The 25,516-nt window shown below is 40.0% G+C and overlaps 1 protein-coding gene across 2 annotated transcripts in view; it reads right to left on the bottom strand.

Moving 5' to 3' along the window:
- The window catches only part of VPS13A (vacuolar protein sorting 13 homolog A), a 211,547-nt gene that overhangs the window by 83,005 nt on the left and 103,026 nt on the right, over nucleotides 1-25,516 (bottom strand). For both annotated transcript variants that reach the window (XM_075598717.1, XM_075598726.1), the window contains exons 34-45: nucleotides 24,963-25,110; nucleotides 22,881-23,019; nucleotides 21,410-21,540; nucleotides 20,695-20,861; nucleotides 19,559-19,782; nucleotides 17,681-17,913; nucleotides 16,376-16,468; nucleotides 13,147-13,506; nucleotides 11,843-11,944; nucleotides 11,068-11,226; nucleotides 10,084-10,345; nucleotides 5,835-5,995 (exon numbers count right to left, since the gene is read on the bottom strand). In XM_075598717.1, the coding sequence (XP_075454832.1) occupies nucleotides 5,835-5,995; nucleotides 10,084-10,345; nucleotides 11,068-11,226; nucleotides 11,843-11,944; nucleotides 13,147-13,506; nucleotides 16,376-16,468; nucleotides 17,681-17,913; nucleotides 19,559-19,782; nucleotides 20,695-20,861; nucleotides 21,410-21,540; nucleotides 22,881-23,019; nucleotides 24,963-25,110 (2,179 nt within the window). The remainder of the gene's footprint in view (nucleotides 1-5,834; nucleotides 5,996-10,083; nucleotides 10,346-11,067; nucleotides 11,227-11,842; nucleotides 11,945-13,146; nucleotides 13,507-16,375; nucleotides 16,469-17,680; nucleotides 17,914-19,558; nucleotides 19,783-20,694; nucleotides 20,862-21,409; nucleotides 21,541-22,880; nucleotides 23,020-24,962; nucleotides 25,111-25,516) is intronic.

Below are 25,516 nucleotides of genomic sequence, written 5' to 3'. Positions count from 1 at the left end.
GCTTAAGTTTTTCCCGTTTATATGTAGTAAGGGTATCACGATAAGAGTCAAGTGTTGTTTGTATCTTATCCGTCCAATCGGTAGATGTATCTAAGGCCAGTGTGTCCGCATGTTTGTCTGTAATAATTGCTATTTCATTCTTTAAGCGTGCTATTTCTTTACTGGATTGTTGAATCACTAAAATCATGAGGTCAAAGGAGCATTTATTAAGGATTCCCACCCATTTGTTGCAAAATTCAGTGTCAGTACGACCAATGGTGGGTTGGTTCTTGATACGAAGCCTCTTGGAATAAGTTTTTCTCTGTGATAATGCGACAGAGTTACCCCATGCATATAGTAATCAACATCCCTCTTTTTTAATTTAATAAGTTCATTATAAACATCTGATGCCTTGTCAGATCCTAGTGCTGCCTCAAAAGTTTCAGTGAATCTGATTTTAGCAATATCAGCCACACTATAACTCACACTCTCTGAGATAGATGAAAAAATCCCAGAAATGTCCGTAAAGTCTTCCATCTTTGTAAGAATCACTATATAATTAAATAGAGATAAAAAGTCCAAATAATGTCAAAAAACAGAGGGGGTTTCCTAAACAGTGAAGGAACCACCAGAGTAAATAAATTGGTTCCTTTTACTTTGGGTCCAGCCTTCTTTCTTTCCCCTGCCCTACTTTGATGTATTTGCTCCTTTTGTATCCTGGGATTCCCTGTTACTTTGGGTCACCGCCCTCCCCTTCTTCTTTTTGTTTTTTGCCACACTGGTTTTTTCTCCACTAGGTGTTATGGGTGTTAGGGCTTTGTTGGATGCTATTATATTTATTTATTTATCATTTACTGCCTTTTTTTATATATACATTCATGTTCAGTCACTTTCGTATTCATTTGTGCTGCGCATGCGCTATGACATTTCTTTTGATCATATTGAGATTGCTTTGGCTGCGCGTGTCTCTGTGACACTCGTTGTAAATATTTATTTATTTCTAGCTACCTACGCAGCCACGCGCACCGCACATGTGCTATGACATCACATTTTTTTCACATTGTGAATGCATTGGTCGCGCGCGTCTATAAGGTACTTTCTACATATATTTATTTATTTTTAGTTATCTAGGGAGCTACGCATGCTGCGCTTGCGCGCTACTGTTGCTTTTTGCCCTAATGGTTACGTAAGGCCCGGGACATAGAGGGGGGGAGCCGTGCTGAACAGCGCTGCCGCTGAGACTCGCCTGCTGAAGCTGTGCGATTCCATGCACATACAGGCGAGCCAGCGGGCGCGATAGGGATGCGGGGGGAGGTGGTGGGAGGCGGGGCAGTGACGTCGCTGGGCCAATCGCCCGCGACGCACTGACGTCAATGTCACGGCACCGACGTCTCAGGCGCCGTGACGTTGACGCAGCTTCGCGCTGATTGGATGTTTTCAGCCGACAGCGCGCTGAAAAACAGCTTGGCGCTCGGCTGAAAAATCCATCTCGTCAGCACGCCTGCGGACGCTCGCGTGAGCCCCCTCTCAAGGCATCCTCATTGAGGATGCAGGGGCTCAGCGCGGAACGTCCGCACGGCTCAGCGCGGCCTGTCCGTCTATGGACTCGGCCTAAGACGCCACTTGACACTACCGCCGCCTTGTGGTAGTCGCATACATGATGTTGAAGTCAGATTTGATTAGTTAGTGGCTACAGCTGTTTAGCATCACGGCCCAACCTATCAGGAGTTTGTTTGTTACTTGGTGGTGGGTATATATGTCCGTCAGGTTTCACTATGTTTAGAGCACTCCCTTGAGAAAGGTCCTGTGTCTAGGACCGAAACGTCGGTGATTGTGCCAGCTTTTTCTTCTTAATACAAGTTTTTTGATATTCCTGAGTGTGCTGTCTCTTCCTTGCTTTGTGGTCCTGGGATCCCGGATTTACCTGGTAAGGAGTCTATTTATGCATATTTCCTGTATGGGACAAGCACCTATTTTTGCTTTATGTGTGTGCCATCTGCCTATTTATATATATACATACATACTCTATGGGGTTATCATTATAGGTTCATATTAACCCTTATATTCATCATATTTCTCCTGTCTCGCCCACTAGGGGATCTTTTTAGTTTTGTAATTTAGTTGTTATTTTATGAATTTCGTCAGATTTTATTGTGTAATGAAACTTTATATATTTGTTTGTCGTGTTATAGTTTAGTTAATGTGGATTATTCCCAGTTGGTCTGTGTATATATTTTCATACTATTGGTACTAGTTATCAAACTGGTACTTTATGTACATTGTATTATATTATCTAATGAGTGCAACTTTTAGGGACTCTTAGTGACCTCCTTTGGTCACTTATCTGTGTTTTGCATATTACTCTCCCTCTGCACCGTTCAAATATTCCTCTTATGTATGGTGAGCAAGGTGGTTCTGTGCGTTTTTCATTTTCGTGTTTCATACCACGCAGGGTACGTTGTCAAAGAGTAATTGGCTATAGTCCCTTGTGATCTCTACACGTCGCGGTACGAGAGATTGCAGATACAATGGGATTCGGACAGTGAAGACTTCTAAAGGTAAGTAAAATATTGAATGTATGTAAATGTCTATTTTTCAGGTTTTTTGATTGTATTTATGTATTTTTATGTTTGTGATGGCCCATTGACTGATAATGTATTAATTACATATACAGAGACAGCCAATGCATTTTTTGGCAAATGCTTGTTTTGAATTTATTGTAATTTTTTGTATTTGTTTTGTTTGGATTTTGGAGGCCTTGTTTTTAGTACATTTTAGGATTGGTTAACGTTTAAATTAATTATTTGTTTTGTTGGCTAGTGTTAAAAATTAATTAATTGTTTTGTTGGTTAGTGCTTTTATTTATTAAATTGATTGATTAGCTAGTGCTTCTTTTTATTTAATTGGGGTGTTTCGGTGCTTGTGTATATCTTTTTTATTATTGTGTATTTTTGGCCTTCATGCTTTTTTATTAGGGTGACCATTGACGGCTGTAGTGGCTTATCATGCCCATATTTATATGGGTATGATGCACCACTATGCCAATCAATCAATGGGTAGAGGGTGGGTATAGTGGTCCCGGGGTGGGTGGTTAGGCTTCCCCGGTGGGTTGCGGAGGACGGAGGTTAACCCCTTAATTACTCTAGCGGTTTTTAACCGCTAAGGTGTAAGGAATCTGGGAACACGTCCCCCGCGGCGTGTTCCCTCCTTCCTGTCACTTCTCAGCATCCTGCGCAGTTTACAGAGTGGCTGCGCCTCCACTCCTCCCCTCTGTGTCATTGGCTCTGAGCCTACTAATACCCAGCTCTCTCAGCTACTCATTGCGGAGCATAGTTCCAGGTAGCCTTGTTCTTTCCACGTCCTGTTCCTAGCCTCTACCTTGCCTTGTCCCTCCGCTGTTTGTTTTCTTGTGTACCGACCCAGCCTGACTTAGGACCTATCTCTGGATAATGACCCCGGCTTGCCTCTGACTACGTCTTCCTCTCCATCCCTGACCTCGGCTATTGAACACTCTACTACCCTTCTGGCTCCAACCCTAGACCTCTGCATTACGGACACTGACCATCCCACTGGCTCCTCCCTACAACCTCCATGAACCTGGAGTATGCTGGCGAGGACACCATTCATGATGTCAGGGGTAAGGAGAAAGGTTGATTTATTTTAGTTATGCTGGCTAATGTTTCATTTTATAATGGGCAAATGAGCTACTATCCATATCTGGATAATAGTTATTTTGCCTATTACAGTACTGTATGTGTTGGGGGAGGGGGGTGTATTTATTTCAATGTATTGCAAACAAAAATGTTGTCACAGGATTGGTACTGCAGGCCAACAGACACCCCTGGGGACCACCTGAGAACCCCTGGACACCCGCTGGGAACACCCAAGGGCCCACAGACACCTGCAGGGACCACCTGAGTACCATCGGACACCCGCAACCTCTGGTATCAATCATGGGGGGTAGAGGAGGAGGGTATTAGTGTTGTTGTTTTTTTAATGTTTATTGTGGGTAGCAGCTGTTTTAATATAAATTTTAAGACTAGTGTATGAGCTGGGGGAGTGTCCGGAGCAGAACCTTTTGATTTGAGGTCCGGGACCCCCTGCTTCCCAAGATACAGACCCCTTTATGGGGTGCCGGTATCTCCTATGCATTTAAATGTCCCGCGTCACATGACTGTGGGAATAAAATGCATAGGAGATACCGGCACCCAATAACGGGCCTGTATCTCAGGAAGCAGGGGGTCCCCGGACCTAAAATCAACGCAGTTCTGCTCCAGAGAGCCCCTGCTCCTCTACACTAGTAATAACATTTATATTTAAAAAAATTAATTTCGGCGAGATTTGCGCAAGCTCTCTGCATCTGAAAGAAATCGCCGGGTAAGCCCTTTACAGAGAGGTGATCTTCACGTCGCAGTCTACTCGCCTGTTTTGGGAATTTTACTATCACAGGTAATCAAGGCTTTCTGAATACCGCGATAGCAATGCTCAAAAAACAGGCGATTTAAATGGCCCAGCGATTTTTTGCGAACGCTTATAGCATGGGCCCTTTAGTGTTTTTTGATACACTTGTCCATGCACACACGCATTATCTTTAATGTGTCCATGCTGCAGCAAGTGTGTGTTTATATGCTACACTTGGATGTATGTTATTTATATATGTTTATTCATATCTCACTTATAGCAAAAACTTATTTTTGATAATTCATGTTTCATTGTTTCTTACATACGAGTGCAGCTTACAGAAGTTGTATATAGATCGTATTTAAAAAAAAATGAACAGATTTAAAATAGATTACAGAACGCAAACATTGCTCTATTACAGAAATAAGAGCTGAATGACACTCCACTAGGGAGAATATCAACCACATATCATATACAATACACTTTTACAAATGATTTTTAAATACATTTTCAGTGCGGTGTGTCCTAAAAGAAAGCTTTCTAAAACATATCTCTGCACAGAGAATTGGCCACAGATTAAGGAGAACTCCCAATGGACCATGTTAAAGATGTATTTTTTTACTTGAAGATCTGTTGTATGGAACATTGCTATATAAAATACATATCTGATTTAGGGTGCTATTCACTCAACTGTGAAAACACCAATAGAATTATTGGGAATGGCCATTCACTGACAAACCATTAACAACTATTGCCCTGGTGAATTATGCTTGTAGTTTTCACATTCTTAAACATTAAAGTAGCTAAACTTGGTTTAGGTCAAAATGAACCTTTACAATGCCGGAAGTCTGGCAGTACCCAAGTGTCACTGGATCTCAACCATGTGTCGCTTTAGTAGCGATCACATGGACGTGGCCTACTTTCAATGACTAAAACGTAAGTGCAGCTCCCTCCACTTCATTTCATCTTACTAACCGCTCTAGAAAACAAGCAAAAATAGTATCAAGTTCCTTCATCATAATGAACCCCGGAGTGCCTGTCTAAGGCTGCGTCCATAGACATTACAGCCGTCCGGGAGCGTGTCTATGGGCAGACCAGTGACGTCACTGAGCTGTTTCGCCCTCATTGGGCAAACCTCTCACATGACCGCCCTATTGCGCGAGAAATCAGTTTTGACTGATTTCACGCGCATCGTGCGCCCCCTCTCGCGCGCACGCACGCCGTATAGACACGATCACAGCCTCTAGGCAGTCTGATCGCTCAGCGTGCGGACGCGTCCGTGTGGTCTGCCCCAGTATGGACGCAGCCTAAGCGGTCGTAAGGGCACTAAAAAGGTTAACATGTAATTTAATTATTTTTAATTCAAGGTATCACAAAGGCAGGAATTCCTTTACAACAAAAAGGATCTGCAATGCTCTTGCTACAAAGGGATAAAATAATAGTCCAGAACATACCTGTAATGGGGAGCGTATTGTTATACTCTTGGTTCCTTCCACAGTATCAATCTGGCAGACAATAAATCGATCAACACCAGAGTCTGAGTGTCGGACACAGTACAGACTTCGGCCTACTTTGGTTAAAGGAATCTTATCAGTAGATGAGTGGTTCAATGGTGCTAATGTGAAAGAGAAACAAATATCATTATTGTATCTCATTTTAATACCTTTCCTTAACATCTATTACTTTGCTTTATTTAAATAAATCCCCAAAGGGTGCATCAGTAATTCAATGACAAGTTGAATGATGGTGGGTATTCTGTCAAGATTGAAAGTAGCTGTCCATTATAAATAACACCCTATACAGGTAATTTTGTGGAGTCAAGAATCTATTTAAACGATATACAGTATATAATAAACCTTTCTCCTATTTTAATTTATTACAAACCAATGCCAATAGTATGACATAACATCTGAGTAATTGATATCTTTTCTCTTTTTTTCCAACACACTTAAAAACGTAATTTTAAATATATTTTTTTTACATTTTGTAAACATGGTAACTTTGCAGTGGTATGAAATCCCCACGGTTGTCCCTTTTATGTAATGTCACTGTACAGGTAACGCTCCCCTATTTTTGTTTTTCCTCTGGCTTATGCCCCTTCTTGTCTCATCATGACCATTTCCTACAATTCCTTTAACCGCTACTATTTTTTTCCTACAACCTTTCCCCACACTGCCTGAATAAAGCATTTCAATAGTCTGGACTAATGAACACTACGCCACCTCCCTCCCACAGAGGCATTTACCAACCACTTTAGTCAGGCACTGCAACACAGTATTTACTCCTACTATTGTCACCTACATATTATTTAGATTATAAGATCTCCAGGGCACAGATTCATTTTTGTAAAAGATTGTGCTTGTATGTTTTGTGTACTTGCTGCATTATAATTCCCTGCATTTTAATGTCTATTTTGACACACATTATTTGTTTATTTAGTTATTTATAAAATGTTTTACCGAGAAGTAATACATTGAGAGTAACCTCTCGTTTTCAAGTATGACCTGAGTTAAGATGACAAATAATACTTGGTTACAATACATAGTTACATAAGTGAACAGGGTATACAGGGTATACATTATATACAAGACATTGCATGCACAGAAAGAGATAATATATATTATAAGCATATGTAACAGTTACAGACCAGATTAAAATGTGAGACAGCTTTAGTTTTGAAAGAACTTAGACTGCTGGTGGCTGCGAGAGTCTCTGGTAGATTGTTCCAGTTTTGGGGTGCGTGGTAAGAGAATGAGGGGCGGCCGGATACTTTGTTGAACCTTGGGACCATGAACAGTCTTTTGGAGTCAGATCTCAGATAAGTGCAGCATGTGCTAGGGGTGAAGAACTTGTTCAGATAGATGGGTAGCTGGCCCAGAAAGTAAGGCAAGACAGGAAAAATTAACTTTGAGCCTAGACACAAGTGAGGACCAATCTAGTTCTTTGAGCATTTCACAGTGATGCGTGTTGTTGCACTGGAGAACAAGACGGCATATTGAATTGTAGAGGGTGCCAAGTTTGCCAAGGTAGGTTTGGAATGCCGAGCTGTCCCCATAGTCAATAATTGGCAATAGCATCTGCTGTGTGATACGCTTTCTGACCAGCAGAGTAAGGGAGGATTTGTTCCTGTAAAGTACATCTAGTTTGGCATATGTTTGGATGTCTGGGTATCAACGTGCAACCCAAATGTTAAATGGGAGTCAAACCATATGCCCAAGTATTTAAAACTAATAACAAGGGTTAGGGTGGTGTTAGCATTGGTTCTGATATGGAGCTCAGTCATTGGAAGCTTTAGAAATGTAGCCTTGGTCCCAAATACCATTGTTACAGTCTTGTCAGTGTTTAAAAACTGTTTGTTTTGGGAAATCAAATTGTCAAGTCTCAAAGTCAGATTGAAGTATGTGTTCAAGGTCGGAAAGGCTAGGGCTGTGTGCATATAGGATTGTGTCATCTGCATACATGTGTATTGAGGCTCCCTTACAAGCTGTAGGAAGCTCATTGATGAACACTGAGAAGAGTAGGGGCCCCAGAACACAGCCTTGCGGGACACCACAGGTGATAATCAAGGGGTTGGAGTTAGAGCCTGAGATGGACACATGTTGGGATCTACCTGATAGGTAGGAATGAAACCAGTTTAAAGCATGCTTCCCTATTCCATAGGAATGTGGTATATGTGGTGCTCAGAATTGAACAAGTGACCTCATAAGACATATTTAGTGATGAAACCATTGATTTGGTGGTCCGGCGATGATGGAGTGCCCCTCAATAAATGCAATGAAGCTGCGTAATTACTGTAGGGGAAGTGACAAGTGGAGTCAGTTGAGACAGCCACCGGGATGTACACAATAATCACCCTGACAGTATAATGAGGAAGGAACAATGTCCATTAACAGCAGGATTTACATAAGGCACATTGGCACTTTACCTGCTCAATCCAGGGGGCACTCTCAGGATCTGTAGCGTGCAATCCATCCGTTGATGAGTACAAGAGGGTGGTTGGTGTAGATAGAGCACAGCTCCAGACGCCCTGCAATGTCAAGCAGGGAAAACAAAACCAGGCCACTCCGCAGTAGTTTCAAATTTGTATTGGTGCCAGCTAACACATACAGGGAACAAAAATAGGACAGATAGAACGCACCTACGCGTTTCGTACAGGGGTACTTTATCAAGTACTTGATAAAGTACCCCTGTACGAAACGCGTAGGTGCGTTCTATCTGTTCTATTTTTGTTCCCTGTATGTGTTAGCTGGCACCAATACAAATTTGAAACTACTGCGGAGTGGCCTGGTTTTGTTTTCCCTGCTTGACATTGCAGGGCGTCTGGAGCTGTGCTCTATCTACACCAACCACCCTCTTCCCTATTCCAGAGCACTGGAGTTTGTTAAGATAACATGATCAACAGTATCAAAAGCCTTTGCAAAATCTAGGAATATTGCACCAGTGAGTTGTCCCAGTTTCATTCCACACTGTATCTCATTGCAAACTTTTATCAGGGTAATTACCGTGGAGTGTTTGGGGCGAAAGCCAGATTGGAATTGGCTAGGGAAATTTGTCTTGGTATAGTAATCGCTTAATTGGGAGTGAACACATTTTTCTATGACGTTGGATAGTATTGGGAGAAGAGAGATTGCTTTTGTCCCCACTTTTGAATATTGGGACAACTCTGGCAGTTGTCCAACTCTTAGGGATATAGCCTACAGACAGAATAGAGTTGACTATGGAAGCAATTGGTTTGGCAATGGCTGGGGCACCAAGTCTTAGGAACTTAGATTGCAGTAAGTCAGGTCGACATTGGCTGCTTAGTTTTAATTTGAGGAGTGCTTGTGTAATCTCCTCTTCGGATACTGGGACAAATTAAAAATTGTGAGCAGTGTTGGGAGGGGGTGGGGCTATAGGGGTACTCTCAGAATGAGGTTCATGTTTGTGGTTTGGGTTGCGTTTCGCTAATAAGTTAGTAGCACACCCCACAAAGTAACCATTCAATGCATTTGCAATGTCAATGGGGTTTGTCAGAGTAATATCCTCCTTAGTGATATTACTTGGTTGTTGATGGCTAAAAGGCTGGAATATATTGTTGATAACCTTCCAGAAGTTAGCTGGGTTTGATGTATTCTGGTGAGGATTGTCAGAGTAATATTGTGCTTTTGCATGTCTTGTTTGCCTTGTGCACATGTTCCGCAGGTATCTGTAGTTATTAAGATCTGTGGTAGTGCTAGTTACTTTGTAGCTTTTCCACAAAGCATCCCTAAAATGGTAGAGCGCTAAAAGGTCAGTTGTAAACCACGGAAGGTGGGCCCCGTACCCTTATTCTGTGCAGTGGAGCATGGGTATCACAGAGTTTTAAGAACTCTGAATACAAATAGTCGAGCACAGAATCAGGGTCGGGAATTAAATCGATTCTGTACCAAGGGCAGTTGGTAAGGTCAGCCAGAAACTGTTGTGGGTTAAAGTTTCTAAATGTTCTAGAGCGGAGAACTTTAGGGCTCGATTGGGGTGGTTTAATTTTGCTTACACAGTACACTATTGCATGGTCGCTGAAAATGTCAGGAAGGATGCCCGGAGGATTGGAGTCTGCTGGGATTTGAGGACAGAATCCAGTCTAGCAAGGAATGTTTGTGAGATTTCAGGTTTGTGCTATATAAATACAAATATTCTGTACACATATAGAAATTTGCATTTTAAACATTACCCACTACAACTTACTCAGCTGAATGTAGAAAAGCTTGCTGCTAAGACTCGTCATTGCAGAAAACTGATCAGTCTGACTCCTGGATCTGACATAATCCATACTGAGACACTCGCCATCATTTAGGTCTACTTTTAATGTTCCAGAATCAACATTGAAAGCGGTGAAAGAATCACTGGGAGAGACTGAGATTGTAAGTCCCAAAGAGTTTTTGACCACATACGGCGCTTGATCTTTTTTGAAAACGTCCGATGTTTTACTGGCTGCTTCAGCAAATGCCTGTGGAACAAAATTAGGAAACATATTTGCAGCTGACCAAAGCAATGTTTGTTACTTGTGTAGTTTAGGATTAATAGCTAGATGGTTGCAAAAACCTCGCTCAAACTCAGGATAAATGGTGCTGCGTGCTGCCAGGGAATAGCTAGAACAGATTAGAGATTGATGTATTTGTGTCAAAGAGACACAATGCACACAGAGAATCACTATATTTAGCGCACTACAACTCAGAATATTTATAATATAGTAATTCTGAAAAGGTCTTCACACGACGGCAGACACCCAGTTTAAAAACAAATTTATTAACATTTATGTAAAGTAATTTTAAAAAAAAGGTGTAGATCCAAAATCAGAGATAATGGAAACGCAAAAGAGTGCTTAGTGTATATAACTCTATGTAGTCTATCTATATGCCAAATGTATATTCAGAACCCTCAGATAAGATAGTAATAATTGGGTCCAGGGTGTAAATACACCTATAGTATATATAAATATGGCCCAAATAATTTCGTCGAGTGCTGAGGCTAAAAACTCTTGTATAGGTATCTTCTGTATACTGGCGATACACCAGAATCATTTAGTGTTCCAGTTTAGACCTACTGTTCAGTTTAAGGAGTGTGTGTAGACTAAGCAAACCTTTGTTCTGTAAAGAATACTGTATCAAACTCTCACTACATGACAAATTCTGTATGTTTACAGGTAAACAGACTTTACATGCTTCTTACCTGTCCCAAGTTACTTAGCATTAGAATGCCACATTTAGAGAGCGTAATATTCATCCGGTCTTTTGAAAAGATGCTTATTACAGTTGTATATTCTGGTATCTTGTACTTCTCCTCCTCACCATCTGTCTCATAAAGCTGTTTCTTTGATTTCTTTTTCATCTAAAATGTATGAGATGTGTTCACATTAAAAAAACATCAAAATTATGGGTCACCAATAAACTTCATATGGCAGAAAAAATGGCAAATGATATACAGAGATAAAAAAACAAATAAACAAAAATACAAAACATTACATAAAAACAAACAATATAATGATACAAACTTTTAAGAGGTTCCTTCACAGAGTAGCTCGTAATCTAGAGGGAACGAGAAAAGAGTAGGAAAAGGAAGGGAGAGAAGGTAGATGGGGAAGAAATGCAATGGTAGCTTAAAAGGGAAATAAAACTGTTTTACGAGCCAAATAATAGAGGAGTATTTACGTTTTCGGCCTTTAGGGTTTTATGTGGGATTTAGTAACACAGCTTTGAGTTTTTGGTGCTATTTTGCCGCAAATATGTTCCAGGCCAAAACAAAATATGTTCCAGGCAAAAACATTGTAATTGGATGTATGGTCTACTACAGTACAAAGTTTAATTGCTAGACTACACATTATAGACCATATACAACTGATGGAAATGTGCTGCATTGCAATTAACAGGAGGGAAAGGAAAAACTACCCCACAATTTTAACATTTCTGAGATTTTTGCTCCCAAGTGTTTCTGGGATGAAGAATACCTTAATTCCAAGGCTCCATGGCCGGAACTCATCACTCTTTTCAATTTCCAGTGGTTCCAGTAAAGGCTCCCACACACCAAACATTTCATTGAAGTAATGCACCTGAAAAGGCCAGAGAAAGTTGTAAAACGTCTTCAAAGTATGCAAAGTGAAGGCATAACTAAAAGTAGAATTTTCTCAAAAAGGTGTGTATCCCTATTCACCAATGTTATTGCTTCATGTTTAACCGATTTTAATCCTCCCGTGCAGTAAGTACACTTAAATGAAATAAAAGAACAGAACATAAGTACCTACTTTTAAGTACATGCACTCTAGTGAAGTGATAGTTTGAATACTTTATCTTGTATTAGATATCATTAAAACTCAGAAATGCTTCACACAAAAATCATTAACATCCCTTTTACTCCACTAGAGTGTGATTTCTTAAAAGTAGGTACTGTACGTCTGCTCTGTTGATAAAGTTAAGGCATACCTTAATTATAAATAAACAACATCTTTCCAAGCTCAAAAACCCAAATCCACAGTATTATATATGTATGTACTTAATGGAGTGCTACTGGGAAAGTGCCCTCAAATATAAAACATTAAACAAAGAAGACCCAATGCACATCCAATATGACAAATTATTTAGTTCATTTATAGATTTTCAACCAATAAGTATAGGTCATTTAGTTCAAAACACGTGAAGCCTGATTAAAAAAAACAATAATATACAGTAGTCAATAGCATGGGGTGCCTAAGGGTTTAAAATGTAGAGGCACCATATGTGCTGTAGCCATCTGTGCAATGAGAACTGGTTTAATAAAAAACAAAAAACGTGTCCTAAAAAGTGGTAAAAAAATAAAAATAAAGTGCAAGCAAAGCTATACCTCATATACAGCTGCAGCAAAGAGTATTTCCACCTTTCTCATTTGGGAAGAACTCTCTCAATAACTACTGTTATATGTGTGTGAGATTTAACTACCAACGCCAACTTTTTTTCCCAAAGGCTGTCAGGAGTTAACAGTTTTGCTCAGAAAGCATAAATGTAGGAAAGTGAAGGAACTAACAAACATAACAGACTACAGGACTGTAACGGACATATCTTAACTAGGAATAGGAGATCTACCTCTAAAACTGTGAAATTGAAACTCACAATTGTAATTGTAAAACATAGGTGGATGGTAATGAAACTAACAGAATAGATTAATGGCCTCTCTCTGAAACAGCGCCATAGATAATGCACCTCACTTGGGGGGGGGGAGTGGGACGGGGGGACAGTGGTATTGTACACACTTGCAAACGTTCTATTTTACAAGATGTACCTCCAGCTCAAGTTGGCAGTGAACGTTTATAAGAGAACTCCAGTTCTTCACATCCCCAGAAAATGACGATTTAGCTAAAAGCATTGGTAGTGTTCTGTGGCCAACACCAGCTTCTAGAGTCACAATAATTGATTCAATGCTCATATTTAGTGTCTCTCCATTGAGAACCAACTTGGCAGGGTCCCCAGCTTTATTCTCACTTTCTTTTCTCTCTTCCAGAAACCACAATTTTAAATCGTTCACGTCCTTCTTTTGCCAAAGATTTGGTGGTACTGGGCTTGTCGCCTCAGTTATCGTTTCTTTAACGGGAGAAAGAGCTGAAGTGATTGTAATGACTGTATTTATAATAACTGGAGAAACCTAGAAGACAAAACAAGGAGATTGGTTAACTGGATAAAATAAAATGGCTAGCATCAACATTACTATAATGAAGATCAGATACAATCAAGTCATGGTGGGTAAACAAAAAGGACAAAACCCCTCTAGCATACAAAGCAACAGTGGACCAGGAGTTGATAATTTCTCTCTGAAAATAGGGTAAATGAAGCAGGTTTGGGGGAAGACATGCAAACACTCCTGGATTATGTTTGCTATACTGAACATCCAATACTTGCTTTTTAAAGGTGCATTCCACTACTAAGAGCAAAAGAAACCAACAAAATGTACTTGTTTAAATATGGGTGATTGACAACTGCAAGCATTTTTTGCATAATTTTCACAATTTGCTGTTTAGTAGAATAAGCTGAAACTTAGGAGAGATTTGGCTGGCTTTAGCACCTCCCTTTCGCGGGACAAAAGGAGTGTTAACCAGAACCTGCCTTTTTTCTTTATCCTTCTGACAATGATAAAGCAATAACACTAAAAACACAAGCAGATTTCAGTTGGTTATTGACTTATTTTTAAATGACGGAAAATTAATTAGCATGCAAGCTATTTGAATGATATTACTAGAACAGCATTGTCAACTTTTGGGAGAGGGGGGGAGTAGGCACAGCACTTACAGAGGCCCCGCGCTCTTCCCCAAAGCATTTAAATTAAATGCCGGGGGAGCGCGCGCGCGAGGCCTCTGTAAAACTCTACTGGTCTCCGGCGGCTCCTGGCATTTCCATAGCAATGTGATGTCACATGACGTTGTGACGCCAGTGACAATGTAAGGAGGGGGGCGGGAGAAGGGGGGGGAGCAGGCATGGGGAAATGTTTGTGCACCCCTGGTATAAGGCAACAACTCAGCTGCCTGCTTCAGAGGAATTTTACCTTTTCTGGTTTGGATATTTCTGTTAGGGTAGTATTTAAGGAGACAAACAATAACTTTATTATATATAGCGCTCATCTCCCAATGGGACTCAAAGTGCTTAACAATACCAATATAGTGTGCAGTATGCAACTCTGTACATAGACTTTTAGAGGCACAGTCCCTAGCCTGATGAGCTTACAATCTATGTTTGGTGCCTGACGCACAAGGATATATACCGAGCTCAAAAGGTGAGGACACCGGGATTTGAACTAAGCCCTCAAGCTTCAAAGTCAGTGTTTAAACTTTACAGTCTTCATTCGCTGAGCTCCTCCTCCATATAGTACATTTATACAGAACACTGACAGACAGGAGTTTTGGTGTCATTTATAACATATAAACGCCATACTAAATTAATTTGACAAAACATATATATATATATATATACATATATACAAATATGTAAATATAACTCTATGCTCATCTGCATGTCTAAGCCAGGTCTGCAACCCAGCCCTTCACCATTATCACCCAGCACACAGCACTTCCACTGCAGCAAGGGATTCTGGGAAATGACATGCATATGAGCACGCAGTGCCACTTTTTGCTTCAAAAACCATTTTTACCATGGTTCCCTATAGGCTTAAGCTTGCTGCATGGTCACAGCTTTGAGCACAGCCAGGGTTAAGGTACATACCCAGAAAACCACCCACAGACAGCTGTTTCGACCTTAATGGGTCTCATCAGTGTGGGGTTGATTGACTGGGTATGCAAAGAAGCTAAGGGATGGGGTATACCATAATACTGAGTTAAGTTATGGTGAGTAAAAAAAGTGACAAAAACCCTCCATTGCAAAGCAAATATGTAAATATAACTGTATGCTCATCTGCATGTCTCAGGCAGGTCTGCAACCCCGTCCTTCACCATTATCACCAAGCACACAGCACTTCCACTGCAGCAAGGGATTCTGGGAAATTACATGCAAATGAGCACGCAGTGCCACTTTTTGCTTCAAAAACCATTTTTACCATGGTTCCCTATGGGCTTAAGCTTGCTGCATGGTCACAGCTTTGAGCACAGCCAGGGTTAAGGTGCATACCCAGAAAACCACTCACAGACAGCTGTTTCGACCTTAATGGGTCTCATCAGTGTGGGGTTGATTGACTGGGTATGCAAAGAAGATAAGGGAGGGGTATACCATAACCCCACACTGATGAGAGCCATTAAGGTCGAAACAGCTGTCTGTGGGTGGTTTTCTGGGTATGCACCTTAACCCTGGCTGTGCTCAAAGCTGTGACCATGCAGCAAGCTTAAGCCTATAGGGAACCATGGTAAAAATGGTTTTTGAAGCAAAAAGTGGCACTGCGTGCTCATTTGCATGTCATTTCCCAGAATCATTGGCTGCAGTGCAAGTGCTGTGTGCTGGGTGATAATGGTGAAGGGCGGGGTTGCAGACCTACCTTAGACATGCAGATGAGCATATAGTTATATTTACATATTTGCTTTGCAATGGAGGGTTTTTGTCACTTTTTTTACTCACCATAACTTAACTCAGTATTATGGTATACACATATATATATATATATATATATATATATATATATATATATATATATATATATATATATTCTAATTAAACCAATTAAGACCTTTTTTTGGTAATACCCAATGTTTAAATATTTTTTACCAACTGTTTCAATTAGTGGTTTGTTTTAATTTTGGTAAAGCAAAGTCATATTTTTTTCTATTTTCTTCCCCAGTTGGCATTACTCCACAAACATATATCGCCTTCAAAAGAAATAACTTTCTTTTTTAATTAAATTCAATTAAGGAATAAGCCCTACACACCTTTTTATGCACTGCAAATTTTGTTTAATAAATCACCAACATTTAACCCTTCATTGGTTTAACAGGCGTCAATGTTAAAGCCAGCAAGTCTTTTAAGAAATTCATTCTGAGAGTTGCAGTCAAAAAGTACATTAAAACAATATCACTTACCTTCAACATCAATGATTTTATTGACAGCTCCATCATTTGTGGATCGTCACCGGATTGAATGCTTCGGAAGAACAAATCACATCGTTGCAGTATCTGCAAGAAGAGAGGTTAAAAATGATAATTGTACAGTTAGTAAAATGCAGAAGCATACACTCAATTACAGCCATGCCAACTCTCACAGTGCAATCCCTCATGGTCTGACAGCATGAAGCAATGCCTAATACATGGTCAAGATCTGTAATTGTTTCTGAGTGCGGCCTGTGTATTGGAGAAACACTTGCTAGAGGCAAGAGGAGGAGGTAATGGTCCTTCTACACTATGGACACTATGAAAGAGTAGCCAAGCCAGATAAACGTCAAAATGGGGGTAGCCTCTCCTCTAGCACCCTTATAACTACTTGCTCGCCTGCTGCGGTCTTACCACTCTGTGGACGCTAAACTCCTGTTTCTGTATACCTCCATCAGAGCCAATGAAACCAGATCTAGTAGAACAGACCAAAAAGAGAAAAACAACTCTCCCAGCTTTGAATTTTTGACAGTACAGGCAGCCATCTCTACTGTATCTGTTGTTTCGCCTTACGATGAACGGATTATCCAACACATCACATGCATTCCGCACAACGAATTATCCAACGCTGGTACGGATTATCCGCCGCTCATTAACATGAGTTCGCTTTACGACGCTAGTTTCCGGAACGCACTCCGTCGGATAACCGAGGATCGCCGGTATATGTATCACGTTGGGTACTTGGTGGCATGTAGCAATTGAGTAAAAAGGTTTTCCTTGCATAGCATCTGCATCGAATATTCCTCAAACTGAATCTACTGGACACAATATTCTTAGCCAGAGGTATAAGTTAGATCAGACCTAGCTGTTTAGCGGGTTGGAAGGCAGCACATTGCTATAGTCAATTAAACAATTTTCAATTTGGGTTCCCGACTAGTGGAGCAAAATCAGAGTACAGGTACTTTGATATGATAGTTCAATGCATAGAGCTAGACAAAAAGGTTACATGCAATGCACGGATTGCTTACAATGCTCATTGCATGTCTGCTCCTAAAATCTTTGCTTTTTGGCTACAACTTTAAGCTTTAAATCTGAATCTTTAAATATCTAGTATACACAGTTTATAACGTTCCTTGAGAGATTTACTTAGTAAACTGAAAAACTGTTATAAAGTTGTATTTTCAAAAGCTGCACATTTCTACGTATCCAGTACAAACGCATATAAGTTTGGGTGAGGAAGAAGCAACAATTGTATATTTTAGTAAACACCACACATTTGCAAAGAAAAGAAAAACTCACAGTGGTTATGTTACCAGTTCTCTTCTCTGGTAGGAAGGGACAGGCCTTAATGTGCAAGTCTTTAACAGCAGCAGTCATGTGTTGCATTTCCGGGCTGTTTTTGATGCAGAGCTCACACTGCGTTGTAACTACTAGTGCTGGAGCATCACCTCTGGTTAAATCAGCCACAAACACTATCTCTGGATTTTTTACCACAACATTCATTTCCATTTTAGAGACCTGTTGTGTAGGAGCTAAATAAATACAATAATTACAATATCAGTCAAATCAAACATAATATATAGCTACTATAAAATAAAAAAATTTAAAAAAAGTTATACAGTTTTGCTTCTTCTATTGAAAGCAGCAAAACATGCATCTCTGCAGCCAGTAATCGTTTGGTCTACTGAAATGGCGACTTAAATGTCCTGCATTATGCGGGCCAATAAGAAGCTGTAACATCATCCCCTGTGGCTTCCTATTGGTTCGCGTCACCGGGGACATTTAAACTCTAGAGATACCGTCACCTCCTACCGGAGGTAAGTATGTCTGAAAGAAGGGGTCCCCAGAGCCTAAATTAATTCCGTTCAGCTCCGGAGACCCCCTGCTTCAATACTATAAGTGCTACATGTTTTGCTGCTTTAAAATGACAATATAACACAAAAAGAGAAAAAGATCCCTGTCAATAGATCATTCAGACACTTATATAGTTAAGTGCTGAATATGCAATGGGTGAATAAGAAAACTAACTTTGTTGATCAAACATATTAAAAAAATGACTCACTATGACTACGACGAAGTGCCTATAACAATAGGTTAAAAATGGGTTGTCATATGAACCCTTAGATCTTAGTAGGATACCCATTTACTGTAGTAGTTATTTATTTATAAAATGTATTACCAGGAAGTAATACATTGAGAGTTAACACTCGTTTTCAAGTATGTCCTGGGCATAGAGTTATGACAACAAATAATACATGGTTACAAATACAGTTACATAAGTAAAACAGTATATACATTATATACAAGACATTGCATGCACAGTTAGAGATAATATATATTATAGGCGTATGTAACAGTTACAGACCAGATTAAAATGCGAGATAGCTTTAGTTTTAAAGAATTTAGGACTGGTGGTGGATATGAGAGTCTCCGGTAGATTGTTCCAGTTTTGTGGTGCACGGTAAGAGAAGGAGGAGTGGCCGGATACTTTGCTGAACCTTGGGACCATTAACAGTCTTTTGGAGTGAGATCTCAGATAAGTGCTGCATGTGGTAGGGGTGAGGAGCTTGTTTAGGTAGAAGGGTAGCTTGCCCAGAAAGTATTTGAAGGCACGACAGTAGTACCTTGAGTAGTCATCTAAGAGCTAAAATCAGTGGTACTGGTAAAAGAGTGGATCACACAAGTAAGGTTATTTATGCAATTCCTAAGGCCACATAATAGGGCTGAGGACTGCTATACCTTAATTGATCTGAATGTCTGTCCGCCGAGCCACTTGTCCTGGCTCTCCCCCCTTGTCGGCGGCCTTGGGGACAACTGCCACTTTTCTCCTCTAGTATCTCAATTTTACCTCTCAAATGTGCCATGAATAATTGTGATTGCATATTGGTTTGGTTCATGTCCTAACCTGTGTGTTGGTTACAGTACCTCAAAATACCCAAACGGATTCACTAAGTCTCGATGCAATTCATGCAAGATCTGCATTAAAAGGGTGCTGCATCGGCGCCTAATAAATCTCCCCCATCGTCCCTTAAACGCATGGCTGCTTGCATTTGCTTATTCCACGGCCAATTGATATTGGCTTTGTAACTCATATTCCTAACCCTGAAAGAAAAAAAAAAGAAAAAAACACCACCACCTTTGAAAATGAAAATGTTTTAAACTGGAATGTGACCAGACCTTGTTCCTTAGTGACTGTTGATGTTTGATTGATGCTTCTTTGAGCGGCAGAGCTTTGCTCGTTAGCTTTCAAAAATATGTCTGCCACAGTAAGGAGAAACTCCATGCTAGCGCACAGATATATGTCACGAACAATTACATCGAGCACCGTGCCTTCTCTACCCTGTTTGTAGCTGACATCAATCATAACATTGTTCTCACAGCCAAGTTTCATTTCAATCATCCTAAAAATATAAACATAAAAAGGTCATTTTAACGGGCATCAAAACCTATTAGGTAATTAATACAGCTGTTATTGTGTTCCCAGAAACCATCCATTTCTAGCCTGACACTGTATGTCTTTGTTTCCATTTATGTTTTGTCATGGGTAATAGTGACCATATTCGCGAGCTTGAGATAGCCAGAAAGCCTTACAACTACACATTTTGGCATTGCAAATGTTGGCATTGAAAGGGTTAAGTGTAAATGTTACTTCTTTGCATTCAATAATAATAAAACAAATTACACAACTTTTAAACTGGAATGTAGCAATTATCAGTATTATCAAACACGTATTGCCCTCCAACCTTGGTTTTATGGATAATGTTTACATTATTATTACTGGCCAAGTAGTAGAAACGGAATAATTTAGGGGTTGACACTTTGCTTGTGGCACAGGGGGCTTAACAACCAATCTTATCATATACTGTAGAGTGTAAATACTGTCCAAACAGTGGCGTAGCAACATTTTTGTATTGCGTTTGGCCGCGCATACGCAACCGGCACTTTCCTACCTCGCATGCGCGATCGGCACTTGCCAGCTGCTCGTGCGAATTAACGACCGGAAACCGCCGATCGCGCAGCAGCAAAAACATGCAATGTTCACGCTAAGAGAGTGGGCCACCGGGCTTGGTCCGGGCTATAGCTACGCCCCTGTGTCTAAATCACCTGGCTATGTAAAAAATGTAAAATACATATACTTGCTTGATTGTCAATCAGCTATAGAGTAATAAACCCATGAATCATCACCATTAGTTCCCTTTTGGTACTAGGTGGTACTTCTGCTTTTATACAAGGTGAGCAGATGATAGCAGCGCAGCACAGCACACGGCAAAGCATCCTATTAGCGTCATTACATGTGAAAATAAAACCTCTACCTTGGAGTAGCTTTCTGAACGGCTTGTCTCTTATCATCCAATGTGCAGTTTGTTAGTTTAACTGCAGCATTCATGGCACCATCAGACGACATTTTCAAAGCAGTTGATATCAAACCCAATTTGAATTCAGCAAGTTTCAGGACACTCTCTCTTTCCTTAACAAGTGGCTGTTAAACAGTAAAAAAAGTTTATTTATACAATATTATATAGCTAATATTCGTATTGCAGAGTTCAAAATTTAATATACTGATGCTTGCCAATTTAGGAGGTAGCCAATTAAATCTTTCAATGATTTTAGATATTAATCATGAGCCAAATGGAGGACTGGTGGGAATTGAGGTTATTGCACAATGTCATAAACACTCTATCCATTTGTGGATACAGCAACGGGTGAGTGATAGAGGGATGAATGTGTACAGGTGATAGATAGGGAAATTATAGTAGATGACATGTACAAACGGGAAATCATAATCCCATTATTTGAGAAATTAGAGTGAGCCACAAAATTAGATTAGCATCTTCTGAATTTATACTCCCTCATCTTTAATGCTGTATGTGAATTCCCTTTGTAATTGATCCACGATCACATATTATTGTATAACTCAGGAAGAAAAACATGAATTATTCATAATTTTCAAAAACTTGGTATTTTAGGAACACAATCTTACATGGGAACTATTTCAGGAGCCCAGATTCCCGTTTCTGAAGACATTACCTGCAGTGCGTTTGAACTGGAGCTATACAAATTTAAGGTAAGAGAATCAAACTGGAAGTCCAGCTTTAAAGTTGTTTTAACTTTAGCAGGTGTGTAGGTCTCAACAACCGCAGCTGTCACCACTGTTGTCCCTTTAATAGGAAGAAAAATAATGAATGTTCTCATTAGTATTTATAAATTAAAAATAACTGAAAGAAAAACAAAGCACAAAAAAAAAAGTATTACATGCTCGGGAAACTCAATGAGGCATATATTCATTAAACTGTGATAACGGCATGCTTTTGCAAAAACAGCTGTTTCCGCATTGATTTGCAGACACATCTATTAAGCAGTTATCGCATGTCCAAACCATGTAAAAATGGCTTTTTTGACTAATTTTTTCTAGCTGTGAAATTTGTTGCACTTTGCAAATGTTGTGAGCAAAAGAGGCAAATCCATAAAGTTACATATTCATGAGCTGCAAGAGTGCTCATAGCCAGGAAAAAAGACAGCCATAAATCTCACCGCCATAAGGCTACGCTTATAGTGCAAGTGACAGCGACGCTGATGTCACGGTGCGGTCGCTGGAAAAATCAAATTCAAGTAACTTCCAGCGATCGCGACCAATCCGTAGCGTCGCTCCTACTATAAGCGCACGCAACAGCTTCAATACATTTCTTTTGAAGTGACGTCGCGTCGCTGTCACCGGCACTATAAGCGCAGCCTTAGGTAGGCGAAATTAGGCTTTTGCTGGATAGCGGGAAGAAAGACACTTCGTAGTGAGACGAACAATATCAGGGAGAGAGATACTCGTCAAATAAATTGACACAGAAGGTGGTAACATAAAGGGTAGAGGGCATGAACGAGGAGAAACAAAAAGTGGCAAGGGGATAAAGAACAAGAGGTGCAGGGGCACTAGAGAAGAGGGGCATGGTAGAAAAGAAAGTTCGATATGAAATGTTTTGGTGTGAAAACAGATCTACACTGCATTTAGGATGTTAATGCGCATCCCTAAATGTGCGGCCAACAATAAAAAACTAGGCTAATATAGGAAAGAACCGCAGCAAAGTAAATATTGTAGAGATGATCTCTGGTAGTGTAAATTAACTTGGGTTAGATCGGAGTGCGAAAACAAAACGACAAGACGACTGTCCTGGCAAATGTATATATGTGGGGGTAGAGGGCGGATAGCTGTATCTATTCTTAATGACAGATGCCACACAGCTAAATTCACAGATAATTTATCATTTCCTTTTGTTTTTGTGAAAAATTATTCCTTGCCAGAGCTCAACGACTGTATTTTGCCACTACTGCAATAACGTTTATTTTCAAAAATACTTGAGATTCTTCCGTAATTGTTAGTTTTTTTTACAATACAAACATGTACACCGATTTTCACCTATGGCTAACAAAATAAGAAAGCTTATTGTGCTACAAAATATATGAACCACATACAATAGCATTACTTCAAATAGTCTGTATTTTAAAGTACCTGCAGAGACGTGGGAAGTACTGTTTGAGCACACTGCCTCCTTTTTCTCTGTTCCAGAGGGAGATATTTCAGAACTTTCTCCTAAATTCTCACCAAGTGTCCTCAGTATAGTAGTCAAGTCTTCCTGTCCAAGAATAACCTGCAGGGATAACAAGATCGATATGGTAATCTTGACAAGTCACTAAGGGGAATTTTAGAATTCACCACTTTTCAACATGCCCATTCTATGAAACAAAGGACCATATGTAAAGGCTTAATGCAGCCATGTGGTGCAAGATTTTTTATTTCAAAACATTGAATATAGACTCCCATCCAAAAATCTATTTGATCAAAATCAGTACCGGGCATTGTTCCCGGAGGTTAACCGCAATCCACAAAGCTAATTATATTAAAAAAAGAACGCCCGTTAGTCATCTTATTAGCATATGTTTAACGCAATGTTAAAGTTAGCACTGCCTTGCATTAGCTTAACATGACTTGTGTTACGCCTGGATTACCTAATGCTGGCATTAACGCTCTACAGACCCTGAAATATGCTATTTTTGCTGGGGAGAGTATCAAGTGTGCTCCTTCTTGTGCACATGTGTCTCTCTATTAGTTGTTTGAGGGGGATATATATATAGAACTTAAGACTCTAGTAAAAATAGGACTCTGCCTCTTTCTCCCTCCCCCCCAAGTAACGCATCAGTAAATTCCTGCGCTAACTAGAACAGAGATCGTTGTTCGAGGGACCACCTCTTTTGCAGATCATTGGCATGAACATCCATTATAGCAAGATAAGGCCCATTCTGGCTTAAAACAGCACTCAAAGCAGCAGTCCAGGTTGCATGGCTTGATTTTTTGTTTTGTTATAGGATTGAAACAGGGGTCTATGGAGTTGAACCCCATTCATTTCAGCTCCGGGACACTCGGTTTCCCAAGATACTTACCTCCATATGGGGTGCCGGTATCTTTGCAGCCAGGGTACTTGTGTGCCTAATAAAATGGCAGCGTTTAAATGTCCCGCGGTCCAATAGTAAGCTGTGACATCATCCCTTGCGTCTTCCTATTGGCCCGCGGGACCAGGGCCTTTAAACTCCACAGAGATACCGGCACCACTTACAGAGGTATTTTGGGAAGCAGGGGGTCCCTGACCTGAAATTTATGGGGTTCATGCTTCATATATATATATCGTGACAATTCTTTGGAGCGATCCCGTGATCACATATGGGTTCCAACCATTGGATGTGACGGGCTCCTTCAGTGTCATACGAGGTCTGCGCTCAAGTCACGTATAGCACATAAAAACAAGCAGAGGACAATGATGTATGGTGTATATCAGAAGGGCCCATGAGGTGGCACTTTTATTTTTATACAATGTACGTTATATTAGGGTGCTGAATGACTTAAGTCAATAACGGCGTTTTGTGAATTTGGGCCATATTGTACAAAGAATATCAACCCTCAATTTCACAGATAAATACAATATTTACATTTTTTGCCTCGTTGGCAGTGGTAAAAAAAATGGTGGCTGCCAATTTTTTTGCCGCTATTACTGGCACTCTCTGGACCGCAGATATGGTCCCATCACATTTCAATTGCATAGTCATTAATTGTTGACTTACCGGTAAGTTGCCATTTTGACATATTCCCCATTGAAGGAGGAGATTTAATGTATAGGTGCACAATGGTGGAGCTCCCACATCCCCTAACCCCTCTAAAAGAGAACCATCAAGACCATGTTTTATATACAAGAATATTAGCTTTCAAAATTGCATTTGTAGATGGTTACATTCAACCGTACATATCAGCTTACAGCCGTTACCCCCTATTTAAAGCTGCAGCCAAATATTTAAATTAAATATATATATAGTCCACATTGAGCCTTCACCCCCCCCCCGCAGCTTATGCATTTGAGGGTGGGGAAAACGGACTGGAAAACATGGTGATTGGTTCCCTGGACAACACTTTTTAGTGTGTAGACAACACAAATTTAGCTTGGGTGGCCTCAAAATATTAATGCAATTCATTTTAATTACTACTAGAAATCATAGTTTTACTAAATCAAACCAAGTCTACAAGCATATAGTAAATAAAACCTACATTCATTGGTTTAAGATGTCCAATGATTTTAATATCAGGAATATCACTGTACCAGGCAGCGGCCAAGTTGCGCTCAATTGTGATGTCCAAATTCAGTGGGAGTAGCAGTTCTATTTCTGTTTGCAATGAACCTTTTTCATAGGCAGTCCTGACAAAAAAAAATAAAAAAAATGAAAAGCTGGTAATGAAAGCTTCGGAGTAGATATGTATTTTTTTTCAAAGGAGTGAAAATGAATGATGAAATATGAGAAATACAAGAAAGTGTTAAAATGTTTTCTTGAAGAAAATAAAAAGAAAGCTGAATTAGGTGTAGCACGAGAAGTAAATCCATTCTCATGTGCACACTCTGGTGCTAAAGACAGTTTGGAGTACCTCTTGCTACTATCCTGCTTGGACACACAGACAATTTACATATAGGTGTACATGTTCTTATACAGTAGATTTGAATACATTACATTACTCGTCACATTAAAAGAAAAAAAAAAAGCCAACTGCAAACAAAAAGCAAAAAAAATATAAAGATCTATAAAATAAAGTTAATATTCATTTGTATG

This window comes from Ascaphus truei, chromosome 1, assembly GCF_040206685.1.
Source record: "Ascaphus truei isolate aAscTru1 chromosome 1, aAscTru1.hap1, whole genome shotgun sequence".
Classification (NCBI taxonomy): domain Eukaryota; kingdom Metazoa; phylum Chordata; class Amphibia; order Anura; family Ascaphidae; genus Ascaphus; species Ascaphus truei.
Note: the sequence above shows the minus strand (reverse complement) of the source record. Positions and strands in the feature narration are given on the sequence as shown.